This window comes from Cervus canadensis, chromosome 3 (assembly GCF_019320065.1).
Source record: "Cervus canadensis isolate Bull #8, Minnesota chromosome 3, ASM1932006v1, whole genome shotgun sequence".
NCBI lineage: Eukaryota > Metazoa > Chordata > Mammalia > Artiodactyla > Cervidae > Cervus > Cervus canadensis.
This window is the reverse complement of record NC_057388.1, coordinates 87,272,831-87,294,641: the sequence shown is the minus strand read 5'-3', so window position 1 is coordinate 87,294,641 and position 21,811 is coordinate 87,272,831. Positions and strand designations below refer to the sequence as shown.

The following is a 21,811-nucleotide window of genomic DNA, read 5'->3' as shown; positions in this document are numbered from 1 at the left end:
CTGGGAGCTGCCACACGTGCCCTGCTGCTCCCTGCACCTCTAGGTCCCAGCATCACACCAAGACAAGCAGGCTGGTCTGATGGAAATAATTAACTAGGAAGCAGGAGAGCAAGAATGCATCTTTAAGTGTTCTAGCTCCAAGGTCTGTGGCTGCCATTAAACCATGCCGAACAAATGTTATTTTTATTGATGTCTTTATTTATTACTGTGCTATATGCTCAGTTGTGCCCGTCTCTGAGACCCCATGGATTGTAGCCCACCAGGCTCCTCTGTCCAGGGAATCCTCCAGGCAAGAATACTGGAGAGGGTTGCCATGCCCTCCTCCAGGGGATTTTTCCCACTAAGGGATCAAACCCGTGTCTCTTGCATATCCTGCACTGGCAGGCAGATTCTTTACCACTGTGCCACCTGGGAAGCCCCCTTATTTATTACTATGTCTCAATTAAAAAAAAAAAAAACTTGAAATGATTACTTAAAAAATAATTGAATCCTTGCCTATTTTACCCAGAGACACTCTACTGTGTCGAGAATATCTCCTTTGATGCCTCTACCAGTCCTCAGGTACTGGCCTCCCAAGGTATTACTTCCCAGGTCACTCTCTTCTGACCTTTTTCAGTTTGCTGATGACCACCCTAAAATTGTGGTCCTCAGACAGAACATCAGACTCCAGCCCCACACTAACATGGCTGAGCCAGCTCTCAGCTCGCTGCCTTCCCGGATCCCATATTTCTGGGCTATGAATCAGGACTGTCTTAATCTTTTTGACACAATCACAGAAGAACAATAATTTTATAAAAGGGTAAGGGTTGCTCCTCCTCCCCTTAAACTTCTTACAAATACATTTCTCTTCATGTATATGCATCTTGTACCTTGGTAGATACAAATACTTTGCTAGAAGGCTGGAACCTTATCTTACACTTTTCAATATTCCTAGCAAAGTTCCCAGTAGACATAAAAAAATTATTAAATAGCCATGTGACTGAATGACCCACAAGCATGAGGAGGCTCATTCTGGGGATGATTCACAATCTAAAGATGGAAGATAATCAGGCGGTAATCGTAGGCTTGCACTTCCATCCACATGATCATGGGTGATGGTTTGACTGCAGAGATGGGGAGCTGAGGGCAGAGCTCTGAAGGCCAAGAAGGAGATTTATACACCCAGACAAAAGCAGAGGGAAAAATGATGGATGAATCCATTCATTTCTTTAGGTGACTCTTCCTGAGAACTAATATAGGCAAAGCTGTTTTGCCTAAATGAATCGCACACAGCTGACCAAAAAGGTAAAAAAAAAAAAACAAAGTCCTAGATCCTCTTGGACACTCAAATGCCATCTCCCTTGGGAAGTTTTTCCCATTCCTCAATTAATTGTTCTTTCCTCTGCACTCTCATGCCACCTATACTCTTCACAACTCTATTTTGTTTTTCCCTGTTGCAGTTTTTCACATGGCTGTCTCAACTGTAAGACTACAAGGCATTCAAGAAGGCAGAAATTATCTCATTAATTTCATCATCAGCCACAACCTATCAGAGAATGCCTTTCTTTTAGTGGACTTGTAATAAAAATCTTCACCTCATTAAGAAAGTCTCCCCAAACCTGTTTATTGTGCTAATTACTACAAGTGACCCTTGAAGACCTTCTGATACCAACATAACTCATATAATTCACAATAATATCTTTAAAAGTGAAGAACTAGAACAGCCCTCGAAAAGTCTCATGCCCAGCTGCCCATTTCCTGTAATGGGACCCAACTGGAAACAAGTAGGCGGAGGAGACAGAACCAAATGGGCAAGTCCCAAGAGAAAGACTACCCCACTTTACAAATATCCATTAAGTTGCAATTCAATTAAAGTATCTGAAAAGAATTCATAAGTATCAGCAGACCCTGTAATTGCTTAATTAAGGATAGAAGCCGAGCAAACACAACCACAATAACAGCCTGATTCATTAGCACCTCTGTGATAGCAGAATGGGATTTCTCACTTAAACATACACTGGCGTTAATTGTGTAATTTGGTTAGGCACTGGTAATCAATGGGGATCCACCATTCCTGGGGCCAGGAGATGAGGACGATATTCCTGTTCACCTTCCCTCTCCTCATTAAAGTTCTGGCTCTGCTGAAACAGGCACTTGATAGTCCTATTAGGATTGACTGGAGAAGAGACGTTACAGAGGGAAGGAAATGTGGTACTTTGTTCAAAGGCATTCAAGGTGGAAGGACATACAGCCAACCTTTAGCTCATTGGGCACACACATACCATCATTTATCAAACCCCAGACTTCTAGAAGCTCTCCTCCTTGCCTTATGACAAGGGAGGCAGTTTCAAGAGGACACTTGTAATCAAAGAGAAAATAAAAAATTGAAAAATGCCAAAGGGCAGGCAAAGAAAAGTCTCATTTCCTAGTCTTGTTTCATATGACTAGGTAACTGGTTAATTATAAGTCGCCTGCTGTGATCCACGTGAGAACACCCTGCCAGGTGGCTTGCCGCATCCTAGACGGTTTGTATTGTGAGTTCCACACCAGGTGACCGCCATCCACTGCCCACCACACAGCCAAACCTGTCCTGGTCCACAATTCCTTGGACACGCTGCTGCCCTACATTAAGACTGTGGAAATGTAAATGAGGTGGGATCAGTGAGTTAAATACAGGGGTCCCCAACCTCCAGGATCTAATGCCTCATGATCTGAGGTGGAGCTGATGTAGCAGTCGTAGGAAGAAAATGCACAATAAATGTAATATGCCTTAATCATGTCGAAACCACCTCCCCTCCCCTCTTTCCATGGAAAAAGTGTCTTCCACAAATCTGGTCCCTGATGCCCAAAAGGATGGGGACTGCTGAGTTACAAGAGTCCAACTATCTGATGATATTAAGACTTCTTAGAATATTTTGCACTTAAATTTCAAATTATTACTCTCTTCTCATTCAAACATTTGATTTAATGACACTTTGATACCTGCTATGCTTAGCCAACAGGACAACTTCCTGAATTGTGCCCTCAGCATGACCCAGACAGCCCAGAGCTAAGAAAGTAATGCAAAATAAGGCAATGTCATACAAAGGTCACAGCAATAAGACACTCCAGAGCCCACTGGTGCTCTGAAATAAAAATGTGAAACATGGGCCATGCAATCTGCAAATATGTCCCTCAGTGTCCCTTTAGACAAGGTACTAAGTAAAGGTGACACACAGGACAAGTGAAAATGAACTAAAAATAAAGACAAAGTAAACTTGTTTCCCTGGTGGCTCAATGGATAAAGAATCTGCCTGCAATGTAGGAGACCTGGGCTCAATCCCTGGGTTGGGAAGATCTGGAGAAGGAAAAGGCAATCTGCTCCAGTATTCTTGCCTGGGAAATCCCATGGACAGATGAGCCTGGTGCGCTATAGTTCAGGGGCTGCAAGAGTTGACACGACTGAGTGACTAACCCACCACCACCAGACTGCTTTTGTTCTAAGAGAAGACAGTGTATGAAGTGAAGTGAAGTGAAAATCGTTCAGTTGTGTCTGACTCTTTGAGACCCCATGGACTACACAGTCCATGGAATTCTCCAGGCCAGAATACTGGAGGGAGTAGCCTTTCCCTTTTTCAGGGGATCTTCCCAACCCAGGGATTGAACCCAGGCCTCCTGCATTGCAGGCAGATTCTTTACCAGCTGGGCCACAAGGGAAGCCCAAGAGTACTGGAGTGGGTAGCCTATCCCTTCTCACGCAGATCTTCCCCACCCAGGAATCAAACCGGGGTCTCCTGCATTGCAGGCGGATTCTTTACCAACTGAGCTATCAGGGAAGCCCTGAGATAGTGTATGGAGCTCACTAAATGCTGCTAGATGAAGAGAAGGAATGCTTTTAATGCCCAGGGAATGTTGGCCTTGTTAACTCAGGACAAGGACTGCCCGTGATTGCCTGGAAGACTGAAATAAGTGCTTCTAGGAGGCGGCCTCCACAGTAGGTGGGGGACCTTGAGCACTGTCAGTTCTGAGGGGGTAAGGTCACCTGCTCCGCGGCCAAACCTGAGCCAGGTGCTGGGAGGACTGAAGGGCAAACGCTCTCAGGAGACGCTGACCTGTTAGCTACAGCTGACTCTGCCTAGCCCCACCTGCTATCCCATCTGACCAGGCAATCATTCCACATACAGGGGTGCAGGAACCGTGACAGAGGCCAGCTGGCTCGGGCCAAATGCCACTCCCTGTCAAGCTGTGGGGCCGTCTGCCCCAAAAAGGCCACATGAAAGTGGAAAGTGTCCACCCCACCTCGAAGTCCAGAGGGCTCTCCAAGAGGCTGGGAGTGATGAGACCAGCACATATGGGACTGCTGAACAATTCTCTCGACTTTCCCTTGAGAATCACAACGATGACGTCATTTCCAGCAGACTCCATTTTAACCAGGTGCAGGGCGCATTCCACGGAGAGTCACCAAGTTGTGTCATGTGGACCACTGTCCAGGTGAGCAGCTGGAAGCTGTGAGTATCATGTCTGTTTACACTCACATTCAGCTTTGGGGTTGGTCTCAGACAACCGAGGGGCCCTTCTCTCTAGGATCTCCAGCCCTGTTCTCCCTCTCATTCAATCTGTTTCCACTAGGTCACTGCCCGACTGATGACTGACTTGCATCCCCTCTGAGTTCCTGCTTGTGAGAATTCAGACCAGTGCTCCTCAAGGTCCTGGTATCATCTCACTTCATCTCTTTAATGTCCTCACTAGCCAAGAAGACTTCGTTGAGTTTTACATTCTATAATTGGTACTATGAAGACAATAGGTATACTGAATAGCTTTTCTAAGTATTCATGTCATGTTCTGCTCTGATCCTAACAATTACAGTTTTTATAAAGGTACTCAAGATGCTGACATCCTTAGAATGTTCCCTTGACCCTTTAGCACTCAATTTTCTGCATTCCTTTTTCCATTCTGTTAGACTGTTATGAAGAGCTGTCTATTTTAAATTCTGTTTCTTCTTACCCACATTTACTCCCCAATAGTCTGTAATCTGTTAGCTGAATCAACCCTGATTAAAGGAAGAAAAATCTGTGACTTAGTAATCGATCAGTAGTATAAATCATTCCATAGTTTTTACCTACTCGATCTTTTAAGGTGAAACCCAACACTTGGCTTCCAGAAGACTGCTCTTTCAGGATTCTCCATCTAATCATCTCCATCTAATCATCTGTTCCAAGAACCTATTCTTAGTGTTGCCCTTGCTGGTGGACATCAAACTCTGCCCAAAAACTCAAGCCCTGGGCCAGTTTACTTTCTCTCCTATATTCAATGTCACCCCCCATCCTTGACCCCCAGAACAGGAAGTCTTCCTGTTAAAAACTCTTCTAACCTTTCCTCTTCTCTATCACCAGATTTTGGGCCTCTGTCCCTCTTGCTTCTTAACCACTCTCCCAGCCTCCAGCCTCATGTATTCTAACATATCTACCAAGATAAACTGTCTTAACACCAAGTGTGAGCATGGCATGCTCCTCGTACCTTAAACAACTCTGAGGGTCCATAGCATGTTCCATGGAAGACTAGCTTCCTTCTATATTTCCAGCCTCACCCCACTCTTCACTGTACCAAAGGATTCATGGTTCCCTGGACACATCACAATATACTGTACCTCTGTATCTTTGTACCTGCTGGTACCTCTACCTAGAATATTCCTTCTCCTCCCCTCTCATCCTGTCCTTACAACATTGCAAACTCATATCTCCTTTCAAACACAGCCCAGATACACAATCCCTGACCTCCACCCAACCAACCACTCCCTCCTCTGTGCTAGCTACTTCAGTGTCTTGTAAGTAATTCTATTTTCTTGCCTACCACCCCAAACTACAGTTTGTTCACGTGCCTGTCTCTCCTCTAGAGCATCTCAAGACCTAGGCCTGTGTCTTACCAGGATGCAGAGTTCCTTGCTCCAAACTCAAAGAGGAAAGCCAGTAGCTCTTCTTTCAGTGAGCGTTCTGCTAAGTCAGGAGGCAGCTGGGGCAGCTCCTTCTCTTGATTTACTTCAATTAATGTGGTAGCAGAATCTCCTAGATACACACAGTGCACAACTGTGCCATTCCACACGGAGTTAAGGAAAGCTCTGGTTATGAAGTCACTAAGTCTTTGTGAAAAGGGCAGGAAGGAAACATTTATTGATGATCTACTTTATGGCAGGCCTGCTCTGAACATTTACGCATCTTATTAAACCCTCGCAAAAATCCTAAAAGGCAAGAAATGCTCTCCAGTCAGCCAATGTGTAAACCAAGGCTTGACGAGAGTAAGAAAAAACAACAACAAACCTCGCTGAAGTCCCCTGCTCATAAACAGCAGAGCCATGGTTCAAACTGAGGCCTCCCTGCCTCCTCTCTCTCTCACGACTCTTCAATGTTCTGTATCCCTGCCAGGATTCTAAAGAAATCAGAAGATGCATAACACAACTGCATAGAGGATGGCAGGAGAAAAATGTAAAAGCTTATATTTTTAGCAGGTATTAGCTTCTGTAATCTATCTTTCACTATGTAAGGTAACTCAAGCAATGCCTTTTGAATTGCTAAGCTTAGAAGAATGCCAAATACACAGGAGAACCAGTGGACACCAAGGCCAAGTGATCAGGCTGCCTGTGTCTGAGCAAGGTACGACCAAAAGGTTCTGCAGGAATACTCCAGCCAAGACAGGTCTAAAGCCCTGGGTAGGCTCCATTCAGGTGGTTTTATGTTGGGAAGCCAGAACCTCAATGTTTTCTTTCCCCTATAGATCTGTGGCCAAGTTTCCGGGAACGAATAATGCCGTTTCTCTTTCACACCTCTGGGATCAAGCTCAACGCTGCCAAAATGATGCTTTTGTTTTGCAGGCAGTGAGCAAAGAATGAGTTGAATATCATACCTCAAACCCTGTAACAACAAGAATTCACTGCTAAGAAACTCCTCCACTACGAGAACCTTAATAAAAAGGACATGAACGGCTCCATGAAAGGACTCGCACACACTGCCGTCCTGCCCCTCCGTTCACTTACAGCACACATGTGCAGACATGAAAGCATAGGCCTCCAGAGAGGTGTGGCTTTGTTGCAGCCTTCCTTCTCTAGAGCTGCCCCTGAATTGTATATCATATATCCACTGGCCCCTTCAGAAGGCCTGTAGAGCCAGGCAGTGATCAGATGTTTCAGGAGACTCAAGGAGCCATGAGGGCCAAGCAGCAACTGTGAGCTTCATGGCCACATGCTTAGGGAGTCACTGATCACACCTAATGATCCATTTAGTTGGGGTCTGCAGGAGACCCTTATTCGGGAAGACCCTATCAATGCCTTCAACAAAAGGGAGGCTGAGGCAATGTGGCAGAGAAGGCAAAGGGGGCCCTCAGTTCTCTTCCCCTGTGGCAAATTCTACTCAGGAATTCAAGAGAAGTAGGGCTGAGGCAACAGGACAGCCCCAGAGAAGGCAGCGAGCAGCAGGTAAACACAACGGGATATGTCCTTTGGGAGTGAGCAAAAGTTTGTGTGCACAGGTGTGGGGTGACCCTCTCCCTCAAAGACCACAGCCTCTGCAAAGTACTGATGGAAATAATTTTCTTGCCTGCCAACAGGGAAATAATGAAGCCATCTGCTCCTTGAATGCATACATGTATACTGCTCACAGAGCATGGTTCACACATAGACTTGCTGGCTTGTGAAATATTATTAGAAAAGATAAGGTAAGAAAGATGGACATTTGGTCAGCAAAGAAAAGGAGGAAGGCTGGGGACTTTCCTGACAGTCCAGTGGTCAAGACTGCCTTCCAATGCAGGGGCTGCAAGTTCAATCCCTGGTCAGAGAGCTAAGATCCCACATTGTGCCTCTTGGCCAAACAAACAAACAAACAAAACAACAGAACGTAAAATGGAACTAATAATGTAACAAATTCAATAAAGACTTTAAAAATGGTTCACAAACACAGCAGGGCGGTCTAGCCCAAATGGCAGACGCTAGCCATGAACACTCACTCCATGATGAACACTGTCTTAGGTCTGGAATTCCCTTCACTCAGGGTGTGAGCATGTATGTGTCTCATACGCTGTCCTATGTGCCCACATCCTGCGGTTGGCAGGAATGAGAAGCAGGATGGAACCAGTGCAGGATCAGACTAGGAGCTCTGTGTTCATGTCTCCATCAGAGATTGAAGCACCCACATGGGCTCCAAGTCCTGCGGAAAACCCAGTGGGAAGGAGGGCATGTGACCTCCAGGGATGACTCCTGAGCTCCAGGAAGAATTTCCAGAACATCACATAACACAGGAGACTTACCCGCAAGCAAGAAGGTGATAAGGCAAGTTTCCTTTGGCAAATACAGCTTGAGACGAGAACCACTGAACACATACTCCACCACAGCTTCAGAACGACCTGCCCGCTGAAGGAAGGGCAGAAACTGCTTTGCTTTTTGGGTGTCCTGGGGGAGAAAAGAAGAACCATCAGAAAAACAATGGAATCAAGGTAAATGTTTCTTTCTCTCTGGTCTGGGGCAAAAAGTCTGGCAGATCACAGGAAGTTGGGGAAATAACCTTAGAATATCAGACATTTCTGAAACTATGACAAAAACAGGAAACCCACGTGACATTCACAGGAGAAACAGAGTTAACCAAAAGCTTCTAGAGCATTCTCAATGACTCTCTTCTCTCCTCTGTTCCATTACTAAAGCATTCAGCGATATAAGACTTCCCTGGTGGCACAGTGGATAAGAATCTGCCTGACAATGCAGGGGACAGGAGTTCCAGCCCTGGTCCAGGAGATTCCACGTGCTGCAGAATAACTAAGCTCAAGAGCCACAACTACTGAGCTTAAGTGCTGCAACTACTGAAGCCCGTGTACCTAGAGCCTGTGCTCTGCAATTAGAGAAGCCACCACAATGAGAAGCCCGCACATTGCCATGAAGAGTAGCCCATGCTCACTGCAACTAGAGAAAGTCCTCTCAGAGCAACAGACCCAGTGCAGCCATAAATAAATAAATAAATAATTTTAAAGAAATTAGGATGGTGGCTTGAAATGAGAATTTCACTCATCCAGGACAGGAAAAAGGGCTCTTTTCCCTCCTATAGAAAATTAAAGGAAAAGACCTACCATCTTCAAAGCTTAATCTAATCTTTTATTTTCAATTAAAAAAAAAACATAACATCCAGGTTCCTGACACAGCCCCTAAATCTCTTTTCCAGGAAACCCAAAACAGTTCATTGTCAGTCTTTAACAGGCTGTGTTTTCCTAACAAGGAGGAGAGTGTAGCCTTTGCGGGGGGGGGGGGGGTCAGTGGGGAGGACCCAATGCTTTAAGCCCTGCTCTCTGTCTTTCCAGGGATGAGGAGAGATCGGGGCATGCAGCTCCTGTTCCCAGCCCAGGAAACCTGCAATAGCAGGATGTGATCCATGGGGACCAGAAAACACCACATCATGTCAGCACCAATAATTATAGAAATGATAAAAGCATGTGAAACTTTATAGGGATTTAAAAAAAAAACTTTTCCCATGCATCAACCCAAAGTGCAAGCGTCTACCCTCAAGAGTACCAACTCATGGACCTTCTGAACCTCAGAGCTCTCAGCTTTGGAGGAGCTGAGAGCCATCAAATCCTTTCAGTCTCTCTAGCTAATTAAACAGATGACAGAGTAAGCAAGCACAGGGTATCACGTGGCATGTGCTGGGGGAATAGTCACTGGATGAATTTCAGAGGTTTGCAGCATGGCCAGCAGAGCCCCAAGCTCCCTCAGAGGACAGCAAGCTTTGCACACTTGCCCAACTCGGACGACAGAAGCCGTCTGCACTCGCCAAGCTCTTCCTTCCTATCTCTGCTCCTAGCAACAGAGCTATTGTACCTAAATTAATGCACATTAGATAATGAAAATTTAACAAGCCATCAAGTATTTGAGAGTCTTCACAGCAGCCAAAGGGGCTCCTCTCATTCAGAAGCCGTGAGGTAGGCTGGGATGAAAGCAATATTTATAGTAATGAGAGTCATCCTTCTCTTTAAACAGATTCTCGGAGAAAAGGAGAGACAGTCATCCATTCTCAGTGTTTTTCTAAGGGCGCAGTGGTAAAAGGTAAGGTAACAATGAGCTTTAGTGGGTTGGAAACTCCCCCAGTGAACACTTAAACAATCACACACTCTTCTATCCATATACAGTGTGAAGATGCTTTTCTGGCGCTTGGCTGAGGTCCAGAACAGCCAAGCAAGACAAATGCTCCACAGGAAGGAAGGCACCACCTGATTAAAACCCTTGTGCATGCTAGTCTAAATCTGCAATGTTATTCCTGGGCTGAGCCAATAAGTCAACAACAATTATCAAATTGATTATCGCCAATCATGAGGCAACTTAAGGTCTCTAAAGAGAAGGCCTTTCCCTAGAGACCACAGTAATCTATATTTTTCAAAAACAGACGTTTGCTCATCACTGTCTCTTAGATGTATTTATCTGAGAGAAAGATGCTTATGGGAATAAAACCACACATACACACATGTACACCTCTAATGTTAATACTAAAAAAGTAAATGGCAGCAAACTTCTATTTTGCTAAATGATTACCTAGTTTATCAAGGGATACTTACTCAGAGAATCAGAGAGACATGAAGGGGCCCTATTGTTAGCCATGTAAGACAGATAAAGACAGACGGATAGATAAAAATAAAACAATGGATGTTCCTCACTCCTCCTAAATCTCAACCTACAATTTAATCCTACTCCAGAAATACATGGGAAGAGAGCAAAGGGAATGTGACATGCCACTGATTATGACGATGAGAAGTAAAAGCCAGCTGTGACAACCGAAGCCATGAAAGCAAATTTTAAAAGCACACGAGAATTGGCCATGTCTCTTTCCAGAGGTAAAATTGTGAGACAAAATGTGAATCTCCTGATTCTCTTGAGCAGGTGATATGCCCATGGACCATCCATTAAAGGAAAAGATGGAAATCTTGCCCAAGGTGGTAGAGTTTTTGAAATAAAAAATTCTTATAAAGCCAATTAAATTGAATGCAATCACCAAAAGATGTCATCAGCTTTTTCAAAACTCATGTCACAGGCAGAAAATGCTATCTGTCTTTCCTCGTCATCTCAAGTTCTTCCTTTGCTTGGCAAGTTCCTTTTCAATACAAAAATTCTCGAAACCTTTAGCGTTTGTTTCAGTGGCTCAAATGAAAAGACTGGAAAGACAGACTGACAGGTTCCCTCAAGTGATATAGTTATAAGTCATTCTCTGTGAATTTAGTGATGGAATTTTTTTTTTTTTTTTAATTTTAGGACTTTTGCTTATCTTACTAGAAAATAGACTAAATGTTACGGCTAAACGATTGCCTTCCTAAGAGCCTGTGAAAGTACAGCAATGTGCTAGGCTCCAATACTCATTTCTAAAGGTTTCAGCAATAGGTAAATAAGAGAAAACATGATTACAAGAACCAGTATAATAAGAGCCCAGTTTAGGCCCTAATGAAGAGTTGAAGATGGCAGGTAGATCTCAAGGGCAGCCAAATGATAAAGTTGAAAGGATGTCATTAACATTGACATTCAAAATTCTCTTCCAATAATTCAAAGCAGGACCTTCTAAGACTTGGTGAAATGACAGATTTCCTTATAACTCCAAACATATTTTTAAAAATAAAGATTAATGGCCTCAAATTTAAAGAAATAACAACATGGAAACTTAAGGCACAGGTAAGACTATTAAATATCAATATTTCTGTTTAGAAATACTGTTACAAAGACCCTCATCCTCAAGCCTTCTGTGGAGTAAACCATCCTCAGGCTGGTTTTCATGAGATCTGGGAATCTATTCGCTGCAGCTATCACAGTTGAGTTACACAGTCTCAAGGCTTTGAGAATGCATGTGGCTATATTAGCTATAGTTTTCTGTACTAATATTCCCCTCCACCAGTGTAAATAATCAAGAAGCAACTGTAATTCTGACCAGGTAAGTCTTCTTTGTTGCACTGGTAGTTTTCACATTACCTGTGCTCCAAAACAAACCAAATATTAAGTATTTTTCTGTCCTCTTAGAAAAGCTAATTTAAGGTTGCATTAGCTACATTTAACCTGCTATTGTGGATGGCATCTCTTTAAGGAATGTTTCTGCTTCCTCAATGCACCTTGAAATTGAGAAAGTAATGATGCAACAAATGTGCCTGGGGTGGCTTCATTTCAAAGGATGTTAATATCTATACCTCAAATTTATAGGAGTGAGGTTTTGAAGGGCCTGAAGAAAGGCAGGATGATCCTCAGGGAGTGGGAAAGGTTATAAAAACACCTTAAGCACACACTCCTACTCTGCCCTCACTTTGATGGTCAGTCTAAACCTCTTATAAATGTGGGTGCATGTGTCAATGCCTATAAAAGATCCCCTTCATCAGTGAGACTGTAACTTACCTCTAACAAAGTACTTTGCTGTGTAAGCAAACACATGTTTGAAATAATTGAGTATAGTGAATTACCAAGCTTGGGAGAGTGGGTAAGTTGTGGAGGGGGATAGGGTGGGGAAGAGAGCAAGGAAAGGAGAACCCTTACGTGGCGGTCACAGGGCAGAGAGCCACAAGAACACTACTCACACAGATAGGTCCCCAGTCTCCTCCAAGAGCAGAACTAAACACAAATCAATCTCTCTAAATTCTGGAACACGGATTTTGGTTGTCAGTTTACACCAGTTGCCAGCAAAGTGAAATCTATGATTTTTCCACTGAAAACAGCCACAGAGCAGGCTTTAACATGGGCTTCCCTGGTGGCTCAGTGGTAAAGAATCCATCTGCCAGTGCAGGAGACATAAGTTTGATCCCTGGGTTAGGAAGACCCCCTAGAGAAGGACAACCCACTCCAGTATTCTTGCCTGGAGGATTCCATGGACAGAGGAGTCTGGGGGGGCTACAGTCCATGGGGTCACAAAGCGTCGGACGTGACTGAGTGACTGAACAACAAGGCGTAACATCGTTGCGACTGGAAAGAGGCAGCCATTACAGCACAGGGAAATGGGAATAAGTAAACCTATTAGTTAACAATTAACCACTCAGGATTATCATGTGCAAGTCTCAGATGGGAACTGTTAATAATGAAATTCACTAATTAGTTCTCATCATCACAATCACTCTTTGATTAACATCATAGGAAAAAGAACTAAAAACAAATACATGCAGAGCTTTTAATGGTACCATGGGGGTATTCAACTCCGCAAGCACTTGGGAAACAGAACTCAAACATGATGAAGCCTCCTGCAGGTACAACTGCGTCCTGAACTGCCCACTCCAGCAAACCAGAAGGGTTTCCCAGCCTAAAAGAGCTGACAATCCTGTCGCTGCAGGGCTGACCTGAGGCTAAAGGACTCAGGAGCACAAAGCGGTTTGGGTCCAACTAACCTAAATATTGAAGCAGCAAAGTATGTGTGTACAAGTGGACAGACAGAGAGAAAAAAGAGAACATGGAAGTCAGTTCTAAGGTTACTGAAGCGAACACACACCCTCATTTTTAACTTCTCATCGTAGGTATCTCTGCAGTCAGGGCACTCCAGCCCAGAAGAATCACTTCTGCAATCACACAGCAGGCAGAGCATAACCACATTCCTGACCAGAAAGGCAAAGAGGACCTCCATCACTCCACATTCCCTCCCTCCCAACCCAGAGGCTCCAGGGCCCCAAGTGATCTTTCAATTCACAGAGGAAATTTATGATTCCCTTCAAGGAACCAGCTGTCTAGCAAGACAATCTCCTGACATCAGTGGAGCCCTGAGAGGGGACACCTGGGAATGCCCCCAGCTCCAACATGACCACAAAGTTCCCCTTCCCTGGCTGGTCTGCCATGCTCCATGGTGAAGCGTCTGTAAAGGGGGCTGGTGAAGGGTGTAAACAGCAGTGAGGTCAAGTTTACCAGCGATGAAGTGAACACAGGAGAGAACCCTAGAAACAAAACCACTCTGGCTGGGAAAAAAAATCCAAAAAGACACGCACACTACCAAAAACAATAAAAAAGGTGTTGCAGCTGGTCCATCAATAATCTCTCATTAAGTGTTGTCTGTGGTTTACAGTTTCTCACAGTGTTTAGTTAGCTGGCACAGTGCCTCACTCAGGCCTTCAAAGTGTTGGAACATAGGAGAAACCATGTTTCAGGCTCTGGGCTCCATTCCTGGGAGGAATGAATCAAGAGGACATTTGCAGGAGCACTACGTTGGAAGAAAGCCCTAAACTTGAGAGGCTGCATTCTAATCTGTAGCACACTCAGAGAACATGACCTTCGGTTTTCTTCCTTGCTTCTGCTTCTTCACCAAATAGTAAGGGAGGGTAGCCTAAAAATCAGAGACCAAACGGCAGGAGACTGTGGGGTGCATTTCCCACGCTGGAAGAAGGAGACCTCCTTTGTATCCCAAGGACTTCCCTGGTGGCTCAGACGGTAAAGCGTCTGCCTACAACGTGGGAGACCCAGGTTCAATCCCTGGGTCAGAAAGATCCTCTGGAGAAGGAAACGGCAACCCACTCCAGTACTCTTGCCTGGAAAATCCCATGGACAGAGGAGCCTGCTAGGCTACAGTCCATGGGGTTGCAAAGAGTCAGATACGACTGAGTGGCTAAACTTTCTTTCTTTTCTTTGTATCCCCAACATGGAGGGGAAATTTTTTCTACCACCAGACGTGAAACACCGAGAATATGTCTGCCCTCTACAGCCCTGAAAAAAACAGGTGTCTGGATATTTTTATTGGGTTGGTCTTGCCCACCATCTATTTCTGTTCCATGAAGTACAACACTGAGAAAAGAAAGTGGGACTTGGCAAATGCTAAGAAGAAAAGACACAATCGTGTTTAGGAAGAAAACATGCAAAGCAGCATTACAACAATCATAGCAGCTCAATTAAAAGAAAGTCAAATCCTGTTCCAGAAAGAGATTAGAGGACTCATAGAATATGGTCAGAACTTCATCTGTCATCACCCCTAGCCAAAATCTCCCTCAACAGGGGACTGGATAAGCAAATTGTGGTCCACTCACACAATAGACTACTACTCTGCAATAAAAAGGAGGTAAAAACATGGATGGATCTCAAATACATGATTCCATTTCTATGACATTCTTGCAAAGGTTAAATTGAAAGATACATTACAGATCAGTGGTGGCCATGGACCAGAGGAAGGGCTGAGGACTGACTCCAAAGAGGATGGAAGAATTGTGTGTGGGGGCGGTGGGAAATGATGAAAGCCTTTTATCTTGACTGTGGTGATGGTTACATATATCCATGCTTATCAAAAGTCCATTTACACCTAAATTAAAAAAAAAACAAACCACAGGGAACTCTACTTAATGTTCTGTGGTGACTTAAATGGGAAGGAAATCTAAAAATGAGGGGACATATATATATACATATAAATGATTCACCTTGCTATACAGCAGAAACTAACACGACATTGTAAAGTTATATGCTCAAATAAAAATAAAACAACAACAATAAAAAATAAACAAGAAAAAAATGTCTTGGGTAGGTAGACTATGCAAGATTTTCATTTTTAACTCAAGAAAATTTTCTTAATCAACTAGTTTATAAGCATTTCACGGTGAATAAAAAGTTCAAAATTCAGTACTCAGTAGGTAAACCACTTTAGCTATTCAATGCTTTGAAGTACTTTTAAAAATTTAAACTGAAAATAGTTTGAATGAGAAAGCAAAAGGTTAGAAGAGCATAGAAAAAAACTTACGTTTCCCAAAAGCACCATAAGAAAGTATCAGTTCTCAGGCAATGGCTAAGAGTAAGCATGATGCCATCCTCAATTGGCTATACAGAGGAAATGTTCTACTCAAGCAATGAAAAGAGTACTACTAAGTACATACGTCTATTGACATTTCTTTTCTACCTTGAAATAAAATCATTCTATGATCTGGCTTAACGTGCATAAAATAATACCCAATTCCCAATCAAATGAACATTCTATATAGGCTCAAAGATGATTCTTTTACTGAAATGACTTTCAGTTTCCCAAATTTAACTGGCTGAAATTATGCTGCAAGAACCATTCAATTTAACCTTAGAAATGAAGTCACAGCCTTTGAGAGGAAAAACCTGCACTTGATCACCAAGAGGAAATACAATGCCCTTGGTTATTCTCTAAGACCAAAAAAAAAAAAAAAAAAAAAATCTACTTATAAGTTTAGTGTATAGAAAGTGCAGTTGATGATATCTCTATGCCTCAGACAAAGAGAGTAGAGTCTACACCTATACCTACGTAGGAAGCCTGCTCTCTTCCTATTTCAATCCTCTTTCCCTCGCGTAGATAACCAAGGCAGTGCCAAGCAACATCCCTGCTCCAGTGTGCCAATCCACAACTGTCTCAGAGTTATGGCTCATAGTTTGTGGTTTTCACAAATAAACTCCACCTTCTTCCCACCCACTACTTCACCCGAACTACCCCATCCCCATTTCTACAGACTTTAGCTCTTCGACAGATGACTATTACAATCCTTGGTTAAAGAATTCAGTGTTTCTCAAATCACAAAGATATTCCGTGTTTCTAAAATCATGACTTTTTAAATTCCAGCTCTCCTTGGAGTGACGCAGTCCTCCTACTGACCTCTGCATGAACGGTGGCCCGTGGGGCCTGATACACAGCAGATGTCCTGGGCTGACCTTGGAAATTCCCTTCACATCCTTTCCTAGGCTGTATTTCCTGAATCCATGTCTCCCTCCTTAAAAATCTTCCTCCTGACAACCTTTTCCTTTAAAAAAGAAATCCTATTCTTTTTTGGAGCAAATGTTTTATCTTAGGTCAGGTAAGTAAACATAGGATTGCTTTTGTAGATTTTATTTGGGTAAAAGACTATCCTAATCATGAGAACTTTGAACAACAGATAAATTCTTTTCATAATCCATGAGCACAGCAATATACTATGTTTCTGACACCACTGGGTGCTTTAGTTATGATATGAAGAAAGATTTTATTATGAAACAATTATATTTGCTCACGAATATGGACACAAAAGGGACTTCCCTGGTGGCTCAGACGGTAAAGTGTCTGCCTACAATGTGGGAGACCCGGGTTCGAGCTCTGGGTGGGGAAGATCCTCTGCAGAAGGAAATGGCAACCCACTCCAGTACTCTTGCCTGGAAAATCCCATGGACGGAGGAGCCTGGTAGGCTACAGTCCATGGGGTCGCAAAGAGTCGGACATGACTGAGCGACTTTACTTCACTTCATGGACACAAAAGATAGTGGTCCAAAATTACCAATTTATAACAAAAAATGTTTAAAGGGGAAGGTATATCTTCCCATTATTTTAAGGCTAGTTATTTCTCAAAAAACAAGTAATTTACCCAAATTGTAGAAAAACCAATTTATATCAAATAGATGATTACAGTGATAATAGTTAAATGGTAGTATTCCTATTTTAACTTGTTAAAGATAAACACAACCAACGGAGATATGAGAAAAGGGCCATTTGGATTTTTAACAATGCTACTGTTACTTTTCTAAGAAAAAAAGAATTCTAAGTTATCATAGGAATACTGCAATAACCATCATGTACATTTCCAGAAAAAGGACATGAGAAAGGTCTAAAAACATGGCTTACACATGGGATGTGACAGTGTGAGTACGGAACAAAGCCCATCAGCCAGTGTCTGTAACTCTGAATTATCAATTCTGAGGCTATGATTAAAAAGTAGCACACAGGTCTGAAACACAATTTAGAAGAAAAATTTAGATCAATTTGTATCACTTCTGAACTCTCTATATGCAAGAGGTGAGAATTTATTACAGAACCACAAAATGGCTTGAGAGGTATAATTAAAATAATACGTGCAGAGTAAAGAATTTAAAAGACGGTCTTATGAAGCACAAGTTTTCATTTCATGGGCAAATCAAGAACTCAGAGGCAAGGAAATTGATGCCATGCTAAACTCTGCCCCACCTAAGACAAGAACACAACTTCAGAAAAGGATGGAGGAGGGGAAAGAAAAAAAAAAAATCAAGCAACCTAGGACATAAAAAAATGAAGATAAATGTTAAATAAAGGTTAGATGATTAAAATAATCTCAACATCCCCTAAAAGTATAGGGTTGGCCCAAAGGTTCAGGTTTTTTCCTAACAATCTTTTTGGCCAACCCATTACCTGGAACATTTATCTTTGCTTGCAGACATACCAATTTAGGTTCAACAAATTTAAATAAAAAGCACTGTGGAGGACTTAATATTTGCATTTTTAAAGCATTAATGAAACTATTATAAAATTTGGAAGGTTAAATTCAAGTTTTTGAAACAGAGAAAAAGGACATTATGGTAGAAATTATTAAGACAAAAATGGTTAGTGTCTAAGAATGCATTAAACTAAAACTTAATCATTTTACTCAATAAAGATTTATAGGTAAATAATGATACTGCTAAATCACTCATGCTAACCTTTAGTCTAAGGATCTACTTTGCTCTAAGTAGAATTGCTCTAAGAAAATAACTACAGACTATGATTTAACTAAAGGAACCAATGACTTTTTTTTGTGAAAGGAAAAAATAATCCAAAAAACTAAATATCCAACATGTAAGACAATACTAGGTAGATAGTAAGGTAAAAGAGGAATATTCGTGTGGAAAATAATTAAGTAGAAAAAGGAATGAAGCACCCATTATGTGTCACTGTTCCAGGCACTGACTCCACAGTTAAGAATACAACAGTGGAAGTCTCAGTTCTGAAAAAACCTTCCATCACTTACAAAAGGGCGGGAGGAAGAGAAGAGAAAATGAAGAAAGAAAACAACCCCATATTTTGATGACAGATGTAATCTTACTGAAAATTTTCTGGTAGTACTAGTAGAGATGATTGTCTTCCTTTGGCTTATTTATATTCGAGGCACTTAAAAACAAAAATTTTGACAGAAAACCTGTGTTAAGAAGTATGAAAGTTTTTGTTTTTAAAAGAAGAAAATATATTAACATTCAGGGGCTGATTTGATTTTGCCCAGATAAACTTGCAAATTATTCTGGTCAGATAATTTAAGAGCCAAGAGTCAACATTCTCTTGAGTGAATTAGTTCTTCCTAATTGTTCCATATATTTTGAGACAAATAAATATTATGGACACTGTAATAAAGCCTGGAAACTGATTTGGAAAACGTCCCAACCTAAAACTGCGTGAGAAACATGATCCATGCCTCCTTCAAAAACAGCATCTGAAGCACAGAGCTTTATGGCACTGATGACAGCAAACTAAGCTCTTCTCCTGAGGAATGAACGTTTAACTTAGATAATTGTGGTGGAGAGCCAAAAGGAGTGTTGACATTACATGGAAAAACAAAAATCACGTGTTATCACAATGTGAGAATAAGAAAAATGTGTTCCTAGTAAAGTCAGCAGCATGATGTAACGAGCATGACTCTGGGCTCAGAGATATTTAACTAAAAGTACTTAGAAGTGTGGCGGTCCAGTGGTTAGGAATCTGCCTGCCAATGCAGGGGACACTGGTTCAATCTCTGGCCTGGGAAGATTCCACATGCTGAGAGGGAACTAATCCAGTGTGCCACAACTACTAAGCTCTTGAGCTGCAACCACTGAAGCCCACACATCCTAGCGCCTGTGCTCCGCAACAAGAGAAGCCCCCAAAATGAGAGCCCCATGTACTGCAACCAGAGAGTAGCCCATGCTCATTGCAACTAGAGAAAGCTCATGTCCAATTACAAAGACCCAGTGCACCCAAAAATAAATTACAGCATCGAAACATGTATATTATTTATAGTGAAACAGATCACCAGCCCAGGCTGGATGCATGAGACAAGTGCTCAGGCCTGGTGCACTGGGAAGACCCAGAGGGATCGGGTAGAGAGGGAGGTGGGAGGGGGGATCGGGATGGGGAATACATGTAAATCCATGGCTGATTCATGTCAATGTATGACAAAACCCACTACAATACTGTAAAGTAATTAGTCTTCAACTAATAAAAATAACTGGAAAAAAAAAAGTACCAGAATTCCACATATACAAGAAAAATGTGTAATAACAGGCTAAACAATAATGAAACTATCCTTAAAGAAAAATAATTTAAAAGTTGCTAGACATGTTGTGTCTTGGGGTACACTTGGGAGTTGTAATTCTTCCTAAAGAAAAATACAGATTTCATGCTGCCCCCAACCAGTGACTTTACAACTTAGATATGATGTATTTGCATAAGGATACTGTACTGAGGTTCCCAATGTGAGACTCCCAGGTTGTATACTACCAGGGGAAACCATGTACCTCAGAATATGTTATGTACCCCAGAACATGTGAGTGATGGCAGAGAATTCAGACCAAGGGTTTTGGTCAAGATATTTCTTTTTCAGCTAAGGACCTCGTATCATTGCCATTTCTGTCTCCAACAGTGCATATGTATTAATAATTACGGTTGTCACTAGTGTCATGAGGCTCTTACTTTTTAGTCTCTATGATTTTTCCCCTCACAGCTAGGGAAATTCCCTTTAAAGATTCTTTAAAATTTGGAGATAAAGGGCTTGGCCTAGGGACCCCTCTTCTTCCTTAATTCCCTGGGTAATTTTGTACACTCACCCAACAGGACTAACTCATGCATGAAGCCCATCCACTTTTCTGGCCTTGGACCATTCGAACAGTCCATGGTTACCTCAATTTTAAAAGGTCTAGAATCGCAAACCCTTGTGGCATATATTTGGGAGGAAAATCATCATACGGGAAAAGCAGCATCAAGTTATTTGCGCTGGACATTAGGATACACACGCATGACACCCACCTTTCATCCTCTACCCGTGACCTCCAGATCCAGGCAATGGCCAAATTCTACTAGTTTTTCTATCAAAGTAGATCTCACACTTATCTTTGTTCATTCCCTGCCAAAAACCTAGTTCCAGCCACCATTCAGTCCTCCCCCAACCAGGTAAAGATACTAAAGCTACTGTTCATTCCACAGAGTGGCCAGAATGAAGTGAGAGATGCTGACTTCATTACTACACTTGTGTGTCACTTTCCACCACGGGACCTTCTGGTACATAATTATATCCTTCAGCCCTGAATAAAACCTCCAACTAATTTCTTCTTTAGGCCTCAATTTAGAATCACTTAAAACATGGTCTCTGACCACATGGAAGAAGGTACAACTGTGATGATGCAAGTCTCAAGTTAGGCCAGTAACTTCCCAGGTGGCTCAGATGGTAAGGAACCTGCCAGCAATGCAGGAGACGCAGATTCAATCCTGGGTCAGAAAGGTTCTCTGGAGAAGGAAATGGCAAACCACTCCAGTACTCTTGCCTAGAGAATTCCATGGACAGAGGAGCCTGGTAGGCTACAGTCCATGGGGTTGCAAAGAGTCGGACACAACTGAGCGACTTCACTTTCATACTTCTATTACAACTCTACTTAGAGACCCAGGTGCATATGACCTAGAAGGACTGCACCTGTCTTTTGTAATGTTGCATCCTCAACACCCAGCACTGGGCCTGGAATATAATAAAAGTTTAAGTCTTTCAGTTGTGTCTGACTCTTGGGACCCCACGGACTACAGACCACCAGGCTCCTCGATCCATGGGATTTCCCGGGCAAGAATACTGGAGTGGGTTGTCATTTTCTTCACCAGGGGATCATCCTGACCCAGGGGTTGAACCCCGGGGGTCTCGTGCATTTCAGGAAGATCCTTCATTGTCTGAGCCACAAAGGAAGCCAGGGGCTATAATAAGCTTTCAATACTTATTGTTTGATCATTCATTCAGGACTCAACATGTCAAATGCATCTAAAACACAAACCAGACAGCATATGTTAAATGCCAAGGAGAGAGAAGGAGGCAGTAAAAGAACTCAAGAGAGAAGGACTATAGTTTGGGACTTGAACTAGATAAAAAGTTTGCAATACAAATATTACCAATGAGGATGGATGGATCATTT

General features: G+C 42.5%; 1 protein-coding gene across 1 annotated transcript in view; it reads right to left on the bottom strand.

The window, feature by feature from the left end:
- The window catches only part of SND1 (staphylococcal nuclease and tudor domain containing 1), a 411,508-nt gene that overhangs the window by 143,315 nt on the left and 246,382 nt on the right, over window positions 1-21,811 (bottom strand). The window contains exon 15 of the mRNA XM_043463642.1: window positions 8,251-8,392. Within this exon, the coding sequence (XP_043319577.1) occupies window positions 8,251-8,392 (142 nt within the window). The remainder of the gene's footprint in view (window positions 1-8,250; window positions 8,393-21,811) is intronic.